The sequence below is a fragment of the Aricia agestis genome, chromosome 1 (genome assembly GCF_905147365.1).
Source record: "Aricia agestis chromosome 1, ilAriAges1.1, whole genome shotgun sequence".
NCBI classification, from domain to species: Eukaryota; Metazoa; Arthropoda; class Insecta; order Lepidoptera; family Lycaenidae; genus Aricia; species Aricia agestis.
The window spans coordinates 13949299-13967664 of NC_056406.1; the positions used below are offsets into that span (position 1 = coordinate 13949299).

The 18366-nt window shown below is 37.7% G+C and overlaps 2 protein-coding genes across 7 annotated transcripts in view; one reads left to right on the forward strand and one right to left on the reverse strand.

Annotated features, from left to right (window-relative positions):
* LOC121728066 (dynein axonemal heavy chain 7) overlaps nucleotides 1-16110 on the reverse strand; it is a 74165-nt gene extending 58055 nt beyond the window's left edge. For both annotated transcript variants that reach the window (XM_042116183.1, XM_042116175.1), the window contains exons 1-18: nucleotides 16036-16110; nucleotides 12581-12813; nucleotides 11278-11482; nucleotides 10503-10638; nucleotides 10190-10356; nucleotides 9730-9883; nucleotides 9036-9185; nucleotides 8562-8750; nucleotides 8095-8223; nucleotides 7378-7625; nucleotides 4512-4733; nucleotides 4118-4199; nucleotides 3428-3552; nucleotides 2604-2781; nucleotides 1378-1499; nucleotides 741-1025; nucleotides 419-541; nucleotides 33-186 (exon numbers count right to left, since the gene is read on the reverse strand). In XM_042116183.1, coding sequence (XP_041972117.1) covers nucleotides 33-186; nucleotides 419-541; nucleotides 741-1025; nucleotides 1378-1499; nucleotides 2604-2781; nucleotides 3428-3552; nucleotides 4118-4199; nucleotides 4512-4733; nucleotides 7378-7625; nucleotides 8095-8223; nucleotides 8562-8750; nucleotides 9036-9185; nucleotides 9730-9883; nucleotides 10190-10356; nucleotides 10503-10638; nucleotides 11278-11482; nucleotides 12581-12788 — 2877 coding nt within the window. In that variant the 5' untranslated portion in view covers nucleotides 12789-12813; nucleotides 16036-16110. The remainder of the gene's footprint in view (nucleotides 1-32; nucleotides 187-418; nucleotides 542-740; nucleotides 1026-1377; nucleotides 1500-2603; nucleotides 2782-3427; nucleotides 3553-4117; nucleotides 4200-4511; nucleotides 4734-7377; nucleotides 7626-8094; nucleotides 8224-8561; nucleotides 8751-9035; nucleotides 9186-9729; nucleotides 9884-10189; nucleotides 10357-10502; nucleotides 10639-11277; nucleotides 11483-12580; nucleotides 12814-16035) is intronic.
* LOC121728120 (elongation factor Ts, mitochondrial) lies at nucleotides 10899-18231 on the forward strand. Of its 5 annotated transcripts, none has more exons than XM_042116265.1 (4): nucleotides 10899-10918; nucleotides 16692-16841; nucleotides 17158-17409; nucleotides 17619-18231. In XM_042116265.1, exons 2-4 carry the CDS (start codon nucleotides 16692-16694, stop codon nucleotides 18141-18143), a joined length of 927 nt encoding a protein of 308 aa, XP_041972199.1. In that variant the 5' UTR covers nucleotides 10899-10918; the 3' UTR covers nucleotides 18144-18231. The 5 variants fall into 5 exon arrangements, with proteins under 5 accessions (XP_041972199.1, XP_041972191.1, XP_041972176.1 ...); XM_042116257.1 differs by lacking the exon at nucleotides 10899-10918 and adding an exon at nucleotides 15879-15999; XM_042116242.1 differs by lacking the exon at nucleotides 10899-10918 and adding an exon at nucleotides 15902-15984.
* Nucleotides 18232-18366: the final 135 nt, after the last annotated feature.

Genomic DNA, 18366 nt, shown 5'->3' on the forward strand with positions numbered 1-18366 from the left:
TCTTCCTAAAAGTAAGCGACAAGAACACAAACCTTATCGACGGCGCTGAACCGTCGGCCCTCCTCAGGTATCTGCTGCTGGATGTCGGGCGACGAGAAGATGGGCTCGAGGTACATCCACGTCGCCTGCACCTTCAGCCACTCATCCAGGATTTCCTGCAGCAGCACCAGCTTGCCTTCCCACTCGCTATCAAATCATATTAAAATTGTAAATATGATTTTTAATTACGTCTCATGTCCTGTATTTGATTTTTTAGATTTTATAATATGTTCAGTAAATATTTTTTCATTTAAACGAAATATTACTTTTATTATATAAGCAGCAACATTTTATATAATTGAAAGCTACTTAAAAATTATAGATAATATCAAAATATTTTAATTGAAACAGAAAAGCAAAGTGAGAAATTGGAAATTACATAATAGTTTCCTGGAACGGCTTGATATAGGGCGAATTTTTCATAGTCTGAGTCTTGACGATGTGGTCATCCAGCAGAAGTTGTATGTCGTCGATGCTTGACAAAATATACGTCCCCGTATCCCTATAACAAAAATAATTATTAAGTACTAGTAGTTCCTGAGATTAGCGCGTTCAAACAAACAAACTCTTCCGCTTTATAATATTAGTATAGATATTATAGACCGTGTACGAAGGAATTAATATCGAAAGAAAAATGAAAACTATGAACGTAGAAAACAATCTACTAGAATAGGTCGGTAAATAAAAAGTCAGTTGCTTACTTGTACGGCAAAATCTCAAACACCAAATCAGCCCATTCCTTCATCATCCTGTCGAGCGCTTTCTCGAGGTTGTTCTCCTTGGTGGCGGCCTCGGAGATGCCCTCGAACTTGTCGATGTAGTCGACGAGGTTGAAGTCGATGACCTTCTCCAGCGAGAGCTCGTCGTCCACGACTATCGGGAACCCGACGATCTCCGACACCTTCTCCCAGTGGCGCGGCTTCATGCCCGGGTTGCCCAGCGTCTGTATTATGGGCATGTGCGTCTTGAATTCGTCCATCTTCTCCCTAAACAGATAATACGTTAATCCATATACTAATATTATAAATGCGAAAGTGTCTGACTGTCCGTTATCTCTTCACGCTCAAACCACTGAACCGATTTTGCTGAAATTTGGCATGGAGATACTTCGAGCCCAGAAGAGGACATAGGATACTTTTTATCCCGGAAAAATCGCGTCCAAATTTGTTTTTGCATAACATTACTGTATAGATCTCGTTGGACTTCCTTACCATTGTAAGTAAACTTTTTATAGCCGTTAAAAATATTACAAAATCATAATTTATAACCATTGCGTTAATTGATAAATATTACAAAATCATAATATGACCATTGCGTTATATGTTAGTTAGTATTTACCTTACAGAGCTAGCCAGTGTGTGTGTGTCAGGAATATCTTGAAAAGCCTTTTCCAGTTTGTATACAATTTTGTAGTAGTAGGTGACGTCACCCTCGATATCCTCGGGGTCAAAACTGCCCACCTAGTAAAGATTATTTAAATAGAGATTTTTGTGATACCAATATGTATATTGTATAACTTACTAAAATTGTCAGGCAATATCAAATATCAGCAGCCCCGGATCTTCAATTTTTTTTTAGGCGGGGCAATAACTGAAAAATGCCGCCCCGCCTACCTACTTATGTTTATTTTCACCTTTATCATCCATATAATTTCAGCTATCAATATGTATATTTAACAGGGTAGGCAGTGGCGGATTTACCAATAGGCTAAGTAGGCTGGAGCCTATAGGGCGGCAGATTTAGAGGGGCGGCAAATTTAGCCCCATTTTTTTATCTTACAGAAATAAAAAATCCCACCAAAAACATTTCTTGTAAAATATTGCCGAGACGACCACATAAGGTTTACCCTGTGAAAAAGATATGAGATCTCATGTAGAGCCAATTAGCTTCTGAATCTACACGGCCTAACTCTACTGACCCTAACTTAAACAAATTATACATACCAGTAAATATGTAAGGTTTCGCCGTTTCGCTACCGCACAGGGTGAAACCTTGTGTGGTCGTCTCAGCAAACATTTTCAAAAAATGTTCTTGGTGGCCGGTGGGATATGATTGTGAACTAAACTAACGTATTGAATTTCAAAGGTCAGTTATAGGGGCAGCAAAAATTGAATAGCCTACATGCGGCAAATCTGTAAATCCGCCACTGAGGGTAGGGTTCTAAAAGCGAGCGAGAGTCGGGCGCGTATTTTGAACTATGCCTACGCGCCTCGCGAATAATAAAGGTGCGTGCAGCACGTCTCACTCCGCGCTCAGGGTATTGGTGAAGTTAATATGGCCATGAAATTGCTGTACTTGTGTTATTATTTATTCCGTGGTCAAAGTTAAATAAATGATAAGTTTTCCATTGGTCCCTGAAGTATGAATTTGACCGCCCCCTGAATTTGCCGCCCGGGGCATAGGCCCCGGCTTGCCCCCACCCCCCCTAGATCCCGGGCTGAATATCAGGTTAGACTTGACATAGTCCGACTATATAACATAATAAATTGGCAAATGGAGGACCTCCTCCATTTATCAGTTTCCATGATAGAACACAATATTGTATGGATGATGGATATAAGCACCTTCGCCTTCATCCAATTGTTATATTTCTCTAGGAAGTCGTAGCCGGCGTCATACAGCTTCTTGTACGGCGCGAGTTTGTCGAATATCGCCTTACGTTTGGGGTACTGCGACAGTTCCCATCCGAAGGCGGTCTCCTCCTCGTTAAACTGATCGATCCGTTGAAGCGCATTCGACAACCTAAAAATAAATGCTTTCAGTAAAATATGAAACTTAATTATTTAATTGAATGAAATAAATAATTAAGTGGAGTGGTTTGTGGCCTTACCGCATTAAATCGAAATAATTTATAAACTTAATTGATGTGGGAAGTGGTAACATTATTAATTATTCAGTTTTTGATTACCGGATTCCTGTTTCTTATTTAAGTATTTAATGATGTAGACAAATTCACAGGAATACCACCTACATTTGAATTAAAACATGCATAAACGCTGAAATATGACAAGTTTTTTTTTTACAGGGGGTCAATGACCGCTAGCGCTTGGTTACGGCATTATGAGAATAGTTTGAATTCTAGGACACAGCTTAATTTTTTTACGGTGTGATATATTGTGACTAAAGTGGCACGGTCGCTGTAGGATAAGATGGGGTAGTTAAGATTAAGGCTTCGGAATGCGCTCTTATCCTAAAGACGTAGGTTACATGCTCATTTTCTCATCAGTTCAGACTTGAGTCCATCAATCTGGTAAGATTGACGCGAAACTGAACGTCTAAGAAGTTGATTGACAGACTGATAATTTCTTCATTATGTACTTTTTAGCCATCAATCTGAACGTGTAACATACGTCTAAGTATCCTATCTCGTCCACCGTTCTGTACTAACTTTTCGTCGAGTCTCCGTGCGCGGACGACGTATTTGGGCAGCTCGGCGATGTCGCCCCAGTACTGCAGCTCGTTACACTGCGTCTCGTACGTCGACAGCTCCTCTATGAACTTCGCGATGCGGACCTGAATGTTTACGACACATCTAAGACGGGTGCTCACAAAAGGGGTATAGTAACGCATCGTCCTCCATACTAATATTATAAATGCGAAAGTGTGTCCGTCTGTCCATCTGTAGGTATGTCTTTCTGTCTATTCGTTACATCTCCACGCCCAAACCGTTGAACCAATTTTCCTGAAATTTGGTACGAAGATACTTTTAGTCCCGAGAAAGGACATGGGATACTTTTTATCCTAGAAAAAATGCCCCGCGCGATAATCGAATGTTGGTGCAACGGAGTTGCGGGAGTCATCTAGTTCAAGTACTTATATAAATAAAAAAATATTTCGATAAGCTGACTAAGCAAAAAAAATGATGATACCTAGCTTTTCGTTTAATATAAAACATAAAATCGGAAACTAATTTTGAATTTAAATGGAACTTATACAGATCTACCTATTAAATTGGTATCAGTAGAGTCTAGAGATCAATATAATCTGTGAATGTAAATTCGGTCATCAAAACCCTATCCTCTTGTTAATCTTCTATTATCTACTTAGTAGTTAATGTTCAGCGGGAACAAAGGCTAACCTTGAGCAACTCCTGGTATTCGACCTTCTTCTGATCGCAAATGACCTTACACTCCTCGATGACGCCGGGTAGACGAGCGTACCTAGAACAGAATATACAACCGTTAAAGGCCTAAAAAACTCTAAGCCTAGTAAGAGTACCAATTATTTATATTAAGTATACTCAAAGCTGCAATATTTTGTAATTCTTTTGGGAAATTATGTTTGGCACATAAAGTTAATATATTCCGCTAGGTATATTAACTTTATGGTTTGGCATATTAATAACAAATCGGAGTTAGTGCTACTAGTTAATTTGCGCTGGAAAAACTAAGGTGTGCGAACAGCGAATAATATTATGTTACCATACAGTAACCACAGGATACATACACTAAACTAAGAAACCATAACCCTACCAGTGGAAGGTCTGGTTGTTGGCCTTCATCTCCAGCGGCGTGAAGGTGGTGTGGTCGGCGAGGAAGACGATGTACCGCATCACCTCCCGGAGCCGCTCCTCCATGGCTCCGGCCAGCGTCCCCTCCACCGTATCGCAGTACTCCACCAGTGCCATCAGCGCGGCCGTGTCCGGCGGCGGCGTCAGCAAAGTGTTCGCGATGGAGGAGTACTCGTCGAATATTCTATAGTGAGATGTAGTACTAGATCCCCTAGCCAAGATGTATTACTTTATCGCTTCTTTATAGAATTTCCGATCAAAATGTATTGAATTGACATGAGTCGAATGTCGACTATACGTTATCGAACGCTTATGACAATCGCATAAATTTTGATGTCGATGTTATCGAACGCTTGAGTCAATTCCATACATTTTAATCGGAGATTCTATAAAGAAGCGATAGGCAACGTCTTGGCTAGGGGCTCAGTTCACGTCGATATAAGACGTGACGTCGTAACGGTATAAGAAGAAATCAGTGACTGTTCGTACCATGGTCCATGGCAGTAAAAATGTGACAAATGGCATAAGCATGCTGCATCGCTGTACCACTAGGCATTTTAAAACACAATAACATTATGTGAATACTAGATGTCCCGCGCGGCTTCGCCCGCGTAAATTAGGAATTTTACAGAAACCGTACATTTTCCCATAAAAAATATTTCCCCCGTTTTTCCCACATTTTCCTGAGTTTCTTCGGTCGTATTAGTCTTAGCGTGATAATATAATATAGCCTATAGTCTTACTCGATAAATGATATATCTAACACTGAGATAAGTTTTTAAATCGGACCTGTAGTTCCTGAGATTGACGCGTTCAAGCAAACATACTCTTCAGGTTTATAATATTAGGTAGGTATAGATTTTTTAAATTATCGCTTGACAAACTCGTGTCTCGATCTAAAAGACTGAAATGGTATAATATGGTAGTGATGTTGATGATGATGATGATGAATGTAATTTGCATAGTAGCATATGCTTTCTGTGGGGCGATTTCCGGTTACCTCCAAGTGTGCACGAATACTTCTCCAGTCTCTCGGTGCCACCTGACTAACGGATCAAATCTGTACGTCGGTGGTATTCTGAATTCTGATGAAGCAATCGTGACAGTGTCCCCGGGCAACGCGCGCTTGAAACATCTAGCGGATGTGGCAAGCGGGCGGCTGATCGCCGTCGTTCAGGGGGGAGAGACGAGCTAGGCTCACCCTGTCGGGACTGGCTGTGTAAACAGCCAAGTATCGATGGGCAGTCTGGTGCGTCTCCTCCCCCGGACGGCGGCGATAAGCTGTTGTCAGATTCGGGATCAGTCGGTCTGGGTTGGGTTGAGGTCTGGTCTGTGTTTGGGTCTAATGCCCTGACCCAGACTAGAACTCAACTCGACAACAAAAACCCAATCCAATCGGTGCTATCCGACCCGTGCCGAAGGATGCGTGGCTGGGGGAAGTCAGCCGTGAACGGAGGACCCTCGATACCAGGCGACCTCGAGGTGTAAATAGCCTTACCCTTGCAAGCGGGGCTCTGTGGGGGTGGACCTTTTATTTCCCTAGCTTCTCGTGGGAATTCTATGGATTCTGATAAAGACCAGGATATTCTAGTGGCCGAACTGGAAGCTCTATGCTCCACGGAAGCGATGGTAGTCGGCGTAGCCGAGGACCATTTATTGGCTGGGTCTGTCGGGGCAGAGGACACTAATGTGTCTGGCACCCCCTCCGACCCCGCAACAACTAGCGTTTCTGCACCTTCCTCTTCTTAGGCTGGGGCTGGCGCTTCCGCTAACGCCCCTAAGGGAAGAAGAAGGCTCAAGGGTCGCAGTGACATCAGGGCTACTTGACCTGCCTTCAGCAAAAAAAAAATGCTTTCTGTTCTTAAAACAACGCTGAAACTCCCAAACTTGTATCTATAAAGAATCAGGAGTTCTCTCAGCACCTTTCGAACCACGGTATACCAGGTATATCTCGGTGCAAAATCTTACTTGTTGGTAGCATATGCTTAGAATACTTCTCACGCAACCGAAGTCACCACATGTTTCCCTATAAGTTTTGAGGAGTTCCAACGATTACTTTTGGATCCTTCATCTGATCACCACTTTTGTGAATATACTACCAAATGGGGATGATACCCTATATACCAAAAAAAAATTTTGAAAATCGGTTAACAAACGGCGGAGTAATCGTTGAATATAAAAAAACGAACATAACACCTCGCCCATTTTAAAAGTCGGTTAAACTTGTAGCCTATGTGTTATTCTGATGTATAAGCTATATTATTGTAAAGTTTCATTAAAATCATCAGTAGTTTTTGCGTGAAAGAGTAACAAACATCCATACATCCACACATCCATACATCCAAACAAACTTTTGCCTTTATAATATAAAATTAAATTAAGAAATAAAAAAAAAACCCGCCAAAAGCCAGTAAAATATATTATTTCTTTAAAAAGTAATGAAATAATATATTTTACTGACTTTAAATTTAAATAATTCCTAAGTGTAAAGTGATATTTTAGTCCATAATTGTTGTCACGGTGTGTCGGGGGACCGCTAAACACCCCTCTTTTTGTCGGGGGTTAATTAGTAGGAAGTAGGATAGTAGGATTGTGTGGGTAACAAGTGGCTAATTGAAAATATTTATCATCGCCGCGTTACGTATCATTTCGAGTCATTAAATGATTTTATATCATATTCTTATAATGCCGGCGTGAATAATTATTTGAAATAATTATTCACGAAATAATTTATTTCATTGTAATGTTTATAAAAAAAATAATTCCATCGAAGGGCTTTCGTGTTTGGACTTTTAACATAATTCAAAATCAATACAAGCAGCACTCACGCCTTAATCATATTCTGATAATCCTCCGTCATGCGGCGGAGCAGCGCGCTGGCGAGGCGCGACGCGGCGCCGCGCAGGGCGTTGATGAGGTCGGCTCGCTGCATTCGGAACATGCCTATAACGACCGTGCTCTCCAATTTCGACGGAATTTCTTTCGCCATATTTACATACTTCACGGCCTCCTCACAGTATTCCTCGAATGTTTTCGCAGGATCCGAATTGATGAAATTTTCCACGTCCTCGAGTGACTGAAAACGTTGACGAGTGTTCGAATTTACGTTAAAATTGTGTAAGTAGCTGATGTTTTGGGTTCCAAACCCAAAGAATAAAAACGGAGCCCTATTATAGCTTAGACTTCGTCGTCTGTCCGTCTGTCTGTTTGTCTGTCTCCAGGCTGTATCTCAAGAACTATTTTTGCTCTATAACGGTACGGAATCTTTCAGGCGCAAGTCCAAATCACAGTTTGCCGATTTTTTGCTATAAAACTATGTCCTTAAATTATGTCCTGAAAATTGTCGTAGCCGCGTAGCGCCGTAGCGCCCTCGTAGCACGCACACGTAGCATCGCGGCATCGTACACATGCCATGCTACGCAATAACGTGTTAAATATATTTAATCAAAATAATTATATCTGAATGAATATTTAATTATTTTATTGTGTAAGTTTTTTATTATTATTTTGTTTAAATTTAAAACAACATACTATCAAAACATTACCTCGCCATTAAGGAGACACACGTAATCATCAAAGTCCTGAACTCTAAGCTCGGGGCCGATCCTTTGTTCGTTTATCAAGTTAGTAACTGTCGTCTTGTAGTGTTCCACTAACTCTTGATCGATTATTGGCTAAAACATAAAATGAAAAATATACAATATATTTTCTACAACTAATTTTAATTTATATTTGTTACAATTTAACGAACTACAGTCATTTTGGGTAACTTTGAATTGCGGTTTAACTTTGAACAATACATTATTTTTTATTACTTTGAATTGCGATTTAACTTTGAAGTCTGAACAATAAAATAATGTATTGTAACAAAATTACTGTGATTATGTTTTCGTAATAGGTACGCTTTAAACAAATTTGAAATAATTTTGTAGATTACCGTAAATACAAATGACTTAAAGCTCGTCCGAAACTCTAATTTAATTTTTTTGACAATTTTATTTATATGCTCCACCTTGAGAGTGCCCTTATTATCGCTGTAGTCCTGGTACAGCGTGGTCTCCAGCCGCGGCGTCTGGCGGCAGGCGTCTGCGATGTGCTCGTACAGCAGCCCGAGCTGCTCGCCGAACTGCTTGAACGACGGCTCGAACTCCACACACTCGTTTTGGAACGTCAGGTTTATTATGAAACCCTGGTTCATACCCTGTGGAAGACCACGACTTTATGTCTTCTACAATACGTCTTCAATTTTCAAGCTTTCAACTATTCAACTATATCGGAATGTATCTATTAATTATTATATCTATGTGTTGTTCAGGAGAAATGAAAGGAGAGGTGTAAACGATTTAAATAATATGGTGGTCCAACTACATTTTGTCGAACACAAGCGAAAGTTAGACATTATATTCTGTCTAGGATTTTCATTGCCCGACTAAATTAGAAGTAGATCCGCCATCTGGCTATGAAAAGTATAAAAGTTAGTACTTACCCCAACATCTAGAATATATTCTGTGAAATCTTTCATGGACTTGAGACACAGAGTCTGCAAGTTGTATGTCATGATGCAGGCGACACAGTTGTAGAACTTCTTCATTTTCACCGGCTGTTTCGGTTCCGGTATTTGCTTTTTCTTACTACCCTAAAGTTTTGAAACAATAAAAACTTTAAGCTGTTAATTATTTAAGTTTGAAACGAGGAGCTAGTTACTTCCTAATCTGTCGTAAGCCTAAAACCCATGGGCGTACCCAGGTTCTGGGCCAGGGAGGGGGGGCACATACCCAGGTTCTGGGCCAGGCGGGGGGCAAATCAGATTTTTTATTAGCTAGGTGTTTATAAAGAATAAAAAAATTATAATTTTTAGTTGTAAAAATATTGTATTGCAAACAAATGACAAAATTTCGTTTTCTTAATTTTTGATTTTTATAGATAAAAGTACTAGATAGTATACTTAGTAGGGAGGTCGACATGATCCGGGGGGGGGGGGCAGCTGCACCCCCCCCTCGGTACGCCCATGCTAAAACCTATTTTTACGAATAATATAGGACGGTGCGGCAGGCAGACATAATATTTGTAAAATATGGTCAACGTTCGGGGACCCTTACACTGCTCTTATTTCCTGACTCATCTGTATCATCTCGCATATAACACCTAGTTCTCCCCTATACGACCCATGCGCTAGATACCTGTAGGAAGACGGCCTGTATGGTGGGCAGCCACTGCAGCGAGAGCACGTTGCCGGCGGCCTCCACGTGCCGCTTGCAGATGAAGCAGAAGTCCTGCAGCTCGTACGCCTCGCTCGACGACATTATGTCCCGCATGCTGATCAGCCGGAGCTCACTTGGAATAATAGTTTATATTTGAATGATTCAATTTGCTTAAGATTAAACGGACTTTTCCAGAATAGGAATTATACTAGCTGATCCGGCAAATCGTTTTACCATTTCAGGAAAGGGAGGAATCGTATTTTTTTGACATTGTAGTACATAATATCAAATAATTATATCATGACAATCGCAGAAACGACAGGTGCGCTGTGCACTGGTCCAGTCGTTTTGGAGATGTTTGGTAACAAACATCACAGTTTTATTAAGTCGTACTTGGCAACGTCGCGCAAATTTTCGACTATTAAAGCCCTTCACTTACTTGAACTGTTTCCCCCAAATCTGCAATATTTGGGCAACACAAGGGTTGACACAATGCAAATTCCTGGTGGTGTATTTCTTGGCAACAACGTATCGGTTTCGCCAGGCGTCGTCCTTCTTAGCTAACTCCTGTTTAAGTTCCGTGTCATCTTCTTGTAATGATTCCTCCTATAATCGAATAAAAATATTCACATTTTCCTAACAATCAACAACGTAAATAACTAGATACCCAAACATTTTATATGACTTTAAAAAAATACAACAAAACATGTTGCGATCGTATATTATAAAACAAATAGATAATAAGCAGTTACCGTATTCGGGTCTTTTAAAACGAAATCTACAATCGCCTTCTTCATGCTCATCATAAAGTCTTCTCGCATTTCGTCCGTGCACGTCAACAAAGTTTTCTTCCATTTCTTCAACTTTATTGGTATGAGCTTGTGAACCCTATAATAAGAAACGCGTACGTGAAATGAGCTGATGTATACTTAAGTGCTTATAATATTACAACATTGAGCTACGCAAAAATATTTTTTGTAGCAATAAGATAACGGACCAAGTTGTTTATTATCCAGGTTTCTTTCTGCTTTTAGTTTAACTAGATGCCTGTTAATAATAACTGGAATAGTTTAGGTAACTGAAGTTAAAATTTAAAACATTTTTTTAATGACGAAGCACCAGATTATTTATATCTAATAGCCGCCCCCTATCAAAAGGGTAGCATTAAGTTACTCGAAGATGGATGCGGTATCTAAGATTGAGAGTATATCCATACGAAAGTGTGTCTGTGTGACTGTCTATCTACTTATTTACGTTAGGTACTTTACTTTATATTACGTTACTTCTTCACGCTTAAACTACTAAACTGATTCCCATGAAATTTAGAATGTAGATACTCTGAATCCCGAGAAAGGACATGGAATAGTTTTTATCCCGGAAAAAATTACGGTTCCCAGGCGATAAATGAATTTCGGCACAACAGTTAACAAGTCGCAATATTTAATAACTCTGGCGTTCTGCCGAAACTCAGATACCCCTTCGGCCTGACCTGGGTATCAAACTAGACTCTTTACGCTCAACGCTTACCTCAAAATGATCTTATTATCAAGAGGAGCTACGTGAATGGTGTCAATTCCGTATTTGATGTAGTAGTAATAACGCAGTAGGTTCTTCTCCTCTCCCGTGGGTATACAGTCCCCGTCCTCCCCGGGCTCCGACTGACAAATCAAATTCATCAGCTTGGCTCTAAAATCTTCTCTTGCTTTCCTCATAGCAGTGAAACTTTGCATTACTATAAAAGGAAATGTAGAATGTGTTTTGTGAAAGATATATTTACGATTTATCTACCTAACAAATGTGTAATTTAACATTAAATTATCACGGGATAATTCACGCAATAATATGGACTTATGATGAATGGATGGACATCTACTTATGTACTTAGGTACATATTCGAAACTTTTAAGTTATATACCGTTCAGTATCGAAAGCCTAATTCATAAGAAAGTTGGTAAATGCTAGGTAGCTAACATAATATTATAGGTACCTAGTTACCGTTTAACACATAATCATGTAGTAGATGAAAAATGCTTATCTGAGGTGAAACATTCAAACACCTATTCAGCAAATAATAATAATAATAATTAAATAATAATAATATCTATGGACGCTTCACACCACGTCCGCGTCAGTCTGGCCCCGTGCTAAGTACCTGAAGGACTTGTGTTACAGCCTACAGGTATCAGACAATGGAAATATTTTATCTAAGTAATACTTTTATACTATACATATTATTATATTTAAGATTTTTATTATATCATACACAATAATATATTTGATACACATCCAGACCCTACTTTTTGTTTCGTCGACGGGATTCGAACCCGCGACCCCCGGCTTGAGCTGCCACACACTCGACCATTGAGCCACAGAGGTCGTTAAGCAAATCATCAAATAATTTTAGATACTTAGGGTGGGTTGCACCAACTTACTTTAACTATAACTGTAACTTTAACTACAATGCAAAATGTCAAATCTTTGGTTAAAGTTAAAATGGACGCCATCAAGACGCCATATTTAACCATAACTATAGACTTCGAAATCGAGCTTTAAATGCACGTGGCGAAAAAAAGAACTAACGCTGTCATCATACAAAAACGCCATTTTTGACAGTTCTCCTTTACCAGCAGCGCCTACGTTCTTATAAAGCCTTGTCGCACCAGCAATGTCTTCTGTCAAATTATGTGGTCAAAGTTAATGTTAAAGTTAAATTAGCCTTAACTATAACCATAAATTTGACCATAACTTTAACTTTAACCACGCCTCTAGCTCTGGTGCAACCCAACCTTAGGTTTTTTTATATTAAAGAAAAATTTTATATCTATTTTACCGCTAGATCTTTTTCTGGGGCCCATGCAACGCTGCCTGCTCGTTTTTAATTTCGGCGCTGGTAATTTCAAGACTTCCTCAGGTAAAGAAAACAATGGCTGCGTTCTTATTTTAAAATCTTCTGGCATTTTAATTCTTGGCAATTTGGGTAGTTTGACATCAGAAGTAGATGGACCGGGCTGTCCCTTCTTATGATTATTTCTTTGCATTTTGATAATATACGCTCTTCATATGCTAAAATTAAACATGATTAAAGCCTTAAAGGCAATATTCTATAAATTAATATAGGTTCTAACTTCTACCAATTAAGTAATATAGGAACCTAGGTTTAATATTCTAGAGAACAAGGCAATTAGGTATCTAGTAGTAAGTATAGTAGTAACCGTTAAAATATGAAATTCGTCATCCTTAAATCTTATATGAGAGTTCAAAAAAACGACGAAACACTTGGAGAAAAGGTACTTAGGTAGTGCCTCCGCTTCGCTTGCCTCGTCTTGGCGGGTGCACTACCGTGCACCCAGATATGTAGTTATTATTCAAGATTAAATGTAACTATTCATATTATTATTATCTATATTTAATTAAAATTGTCCTGGATTTTGCATTTAGAGTTTAATAAAAGAGACATCTGTTAATTGCATTAGGAACTTTGATTTATTGAAGCGGGCGTTTGGGCCACCAAGATTCGAAGCTTTGCACACGAATTCTATAAAATACATTGAGTCTTGAGATGTACTATCAGAGAAGTTGATTCCTAGGCAGACGAGGGACTTACGTAGTTTGGTCGCCGTACGTCAAACCCAGCCGACAGATCACAATTAACCGATTCAATGCGGCGCACGTTTTTGAAGAATTGACATGATCCGAACAAATAACGTTGGTCTGTCAACTGCCTAGGAATCAATTTCCTCCATGGTACATACGTAGTACATAATAACTCTATAATGTTATAGTATTGGTTATAGTTTAATATTATTTTATTATCGCTAGAAGGCCAAATTCAAAAATCATCAGGGTCACTATGATATTGACTCTGGGTAAACGTAGTGATTATAATATTCTCTTTGCTCTGGGTCACTAATCACTATTAGGTCAGTTTGCTATCTGCGCAAAGCAAATAGGACTTGGCTTGGGACTCGGCCTCTGTACACTTTTTGACATCCATTTTAACTGAATGAGTAGAAATAGAATTCAAACTTTTGTAAAGCGTAGTTTTTAACATACGGTTCTAATTTTCTGTTATCCCAAAAATAAAAAAATAGGCCAAGTTGGACTCGCGCACGAAGGTTTCCATTATAGAGAAAAATGGGTAAAAATGTGTTTTTTTTTGTATTTGAACGTATTATTTTATTAAATTATTATTTAATTTAATAATTATTATTAAAGTTTAAATACAAAATATGAGTATTTTGTGAACATATTTTCAAATGCCTACTTATTATCGATATCAAGCAAAAAATTGAAAAACAATACATTTAAGTAAAATATTTTGTTGTTTCGGAGCCCCCAATACCTATTTAATTTATTTTGTTTTTAGAATTTGTTGTTATATGTTATATCGACAACCTCAGAATAGGAAAATAAGGAGAAGTGTTATGTAGCGTCGTTTATATGGAAACCTATGTCGCCGACTTCATTGACACTATATTGTCAGCATAGTGTCAACGGTACACGGTCTAGTGATGTCCGGTCTATCTACGGTGTCGATTAATTATTATTACGACGATATGGATGTATTTTGGTAGGTATTTAAATAATATTAAAAGAATGAAAGTGATAAATACTTAATTAATATTACATTCTAACAAAAACAACTTAAAAGGGCCGAAAGGGGTTGAAATCATCCGTGATTACGAAAAACTTTTACTATGGGACCAACTCAATTCGGCAAAATAATCAGCTGTTTGGCAAAATCGTAACTAGGCAATAGCTAATCAAACATTCATAATATTATATAACCAGATTTTAAGTTGGAAAAAGACAAATATATATCTGCGAAAACCGCATTCAAAACGGATCAGTAGTTTTCATGTGATGCTGGAACAAACATACAAACAGACAGACAAAAAACAAGCCACAGTTTTGCCTTTTCATGAAAATCGTTGGAGCCGATTCCGAGATTCCAATTATATATATGTACAAGAATTGCTCGTTTAAAGATATAAGATAAAAAAACTACTTGCTAGATTTCGTTCAAACCAATTTTTGTTGGTAGTTTTTATAGTAATGTCCATCATATTATATATTTTTTAGACTTATCATGCCTCTACTTTGGAAATTAGGGGGGGAACACACATTTTACCACTTTGGGAGATTCTCTCTCGCAAACTATTCAGGTTAGAAAAAATGATATTAGAAACCTCAATATGATTTTTGAAGACCTATCCTAATACCCCACACGCATAGGTTAGACGTTATATGAAAAAAAAAGACGGGTTGCACTCCGGGAGTGCCAGTAGAAGTGAAAACTTGATTATTAACGTTGTGCACTATTTTTTTAACTTATTTTTTTATGAAAATCAATTTTTAAAAAATTGATTTTTTTCATTAATCGAAACCCTTACAATCGATTAAATTTTTAACCCATTTTTTATGAAAATCGATTTTTAAAAAATCGATCTACAATCGTTTACCTTACAGTTTCATAGTTTTTACCCATCCCACAAAGGTGCTCAACGCCGCTAAAAAAGTTTTTACTTCAAAAATTTTTGTTTCAGTTGTACCTATGGAGTCCCCATAGTTACAACTGAAAAAAAAATTAAAACTTAAAAAAAAAAGCTATTTTTGTATCAAAATCTTAAAGCGGTTTACAGACTACAGCTACTTACCAAGTTTCAATAGTATAGCTCTAATAGTTTCTGAGAAAAGTGGCTGTGACATACGGACGGACACACAGACAGACAGACATGACGAATCTAAAGGGTTCCGTTTTTTGCCATTTGGCTACGGAACCCTAAAAAGGGATGATACTACGATGTTGCCACTTTTGAATTTCTTCACTTTTATGCCAGACTATACACAATCTGTGAAAAATTCAAAAATCTAGCTATAGCGGTTATTGAGATACAGCCTGGAGACAAATAGACGGACGGACAGACGGACAGACAGACATCAAAGTCTTAGTAATAGGGTCCCGTTTACCCTTTGGGTACGGAACCCTAAAAACGATTAGTAGGGTAGACCGTAAAGGTTCGGGCCCACGCGGTACAGTCTAAGTCTTCGACGACTCAATAGCAAAAAAAAACTAATGTCAATCCAATGTCAAATGTCGTTTTATGTCAATGTCAAAAGTCAAAGTTCCATTTTAAAATTGAGGTTAGAATTCTTTTAATACTGATTTTATATGATTTTATTTTAATCAATAACGAAAGTATTCCACTAACCGCTAAAATAACTATCAAAAAGGTAGAAAACCTAAGAGTGATAAGTATATTTTAAACCTTTATTCAAACTTACCTAATACATTGCATATAGCAATTAAGTGTTTCATTTATCTTACGTCTTTTTTTACACTTTTGTTATTAGATTTAAAGTAAGTAAATCCAGTTATTTATGAAATAAATTAAAACGATTGGTCAATTAAGTATACTATAATCTATAAACCAAGGGGTAGGTAATGAATAAACAATTTGTTTCCATGACAGCCACAGAACTTTTTTATTTAATGTTTATGAATTTTATGATAAATCCTATCCGTCCCTACACCATTACGCACAAATAGTAACACATTATTAAATTATTGTTTATAGGGTAGAAAAATACCATGAAGCAAAAAATAAAGTATTGTAAGGTAAAACCCAGTCATCACTCATCATTGTTGATGCTTGCTTTGTATATAGTATACTTGTATTCTGTGGGCAAGGCCTTGGTCGCCATTCGCCGCACGATTTCAATAACAACATAATGACATCATAGAATGCTTATGGTTTTGTAGACTGTAGAGCCTTCAAACAAGTGACATTACATCTAAATTCTAATAACATATTAGATTATATGCTGTGATTATGAATAGTTTTAAGTATTTAACAGGTAGATTAAAATATTCTCTACATATAAGCATAGAAACAACATTACCAAACTGTATGTGAAAGATTTGTAAAATTATTTTTTAGATGATATTTCAACTGGTAAGAAAACTGCACACAAATCCTGTTTGCAGAGCTGCAGAATCTTCTCTACTGGCTAAGCTTCGAAAGAAGACAGGCTACACTATTGCAAATTGCAAGAAAGCCCTTGAGATGCACAATAATGACTCTGAAAAGGTGAGCTAGTGTTTAACCCATCAATCCCCAATTATACCCCGCATAACAATTGAAAATCTATTGTGTCTGTGAAACCCATGATGGAGGTGATAATATTTATGATCAGTATTTATGTTATTTTTTGTAGCAACATTTTATCTATTGTGTTATAATTATATTAAATACAAACAAAAATTAATAATTTGTTGTCTCAAGTCATTTGGATATTAACCTGAACTCTGCTAGAAATGTTCAGCTCCTTAAGGTGTTTTCATTACACAAAGAGACCATTAATTTATAAGACTTAATATTATTATTTTTAATATCTGCATTTCAGGCTGAAGCTTGGCTGAACGAACAAGCGCAAGCTATGGGCTGGGCAAAAGCTACAAAGTTGGCTGGAAGGAAAGCTTTGCAAGGTCTTATTGCAGTCAAATTTGATAAAGGACATGGTACATTGGTAGAATTAAATTGCGAGACAGACTTTGTTGCGAAAAATGATAAGTTTGCTAAAATGCTAGAAGATGCAACACTTGCATGCTATAAACTATCACACAAGAATTTGAATGCTTCTGGACCTGTAACAAAGGTAATATTGTGTTGATTAAGTTTTTCTTTCTTACAGCCTTATTAGTAAACTAGAACAGTAGTAACTGATCGATGTAGTTGCTTTTGTACTTATTTTACATCCTCCTAACTTTTTTGAGGCAGAAACAATTGATGTTTTGGATGAAAAAAAAGACAAACAAATGGAATTGCTGGAATTGTTTAACTTATTGTTATTGCTTTAATTTTCAGATGGAACTGGATAGTGAACAGTTAGGAAATCTATCTGCAGAGAATGGTAAGAAATTATCTGAAATTTTGGCGCTATTTATCAGTTCCGTGGGAGAAAATGCTGTTCTTCGACGGGCAGAATGTTGGAAAGCCAACAGCAAAGATGTTAAAATCGCGGCGTACACTCATCCGGCCACGGCGGCGGTGTCTGACTATTCTAGTGGAAAATATGGCGCCCTTCTGGCATACAGACAGTCTAATGAAATGGAGGACATCGGCAAACAGATCTGCCAACATATTGTTGGTTGTGCGCCACTGAAGATCGGAGACAAGGATAAAGATAAGCCGGCTTCCAATACAGATGATGAGACGTGTCTGATTTTCCAAGAATATTTGCTAGATCCCTCTTATACTGTTGGTGAAGTAATGGAGCAAAACAAGGTGGAAATTGTAGATTTCATCAGATTTTCATGTGGTGAGGTTGTTGAAGCGAATATGCCCGGTGTGGAGAAGCAGCCTTTAGATACAGTTCAAACACTGCAGTAGGTTTTATGTTCGAAACACTCATAGAGTATTTATTATATTTGTTAATAGTTGTTAAGTTTGCATTTACCAATAAAGCTATAACAAAGTACTTAAATGATTTTATTTATTTTATTGACATAAAAGTTAAAGTGAAACATGATTAATTTAAAAGCATGATGATGATATTACACTATACTAAATTACGATCTGTTTTTCCATAGAAATTTTCTGCAATCTTTTTTCC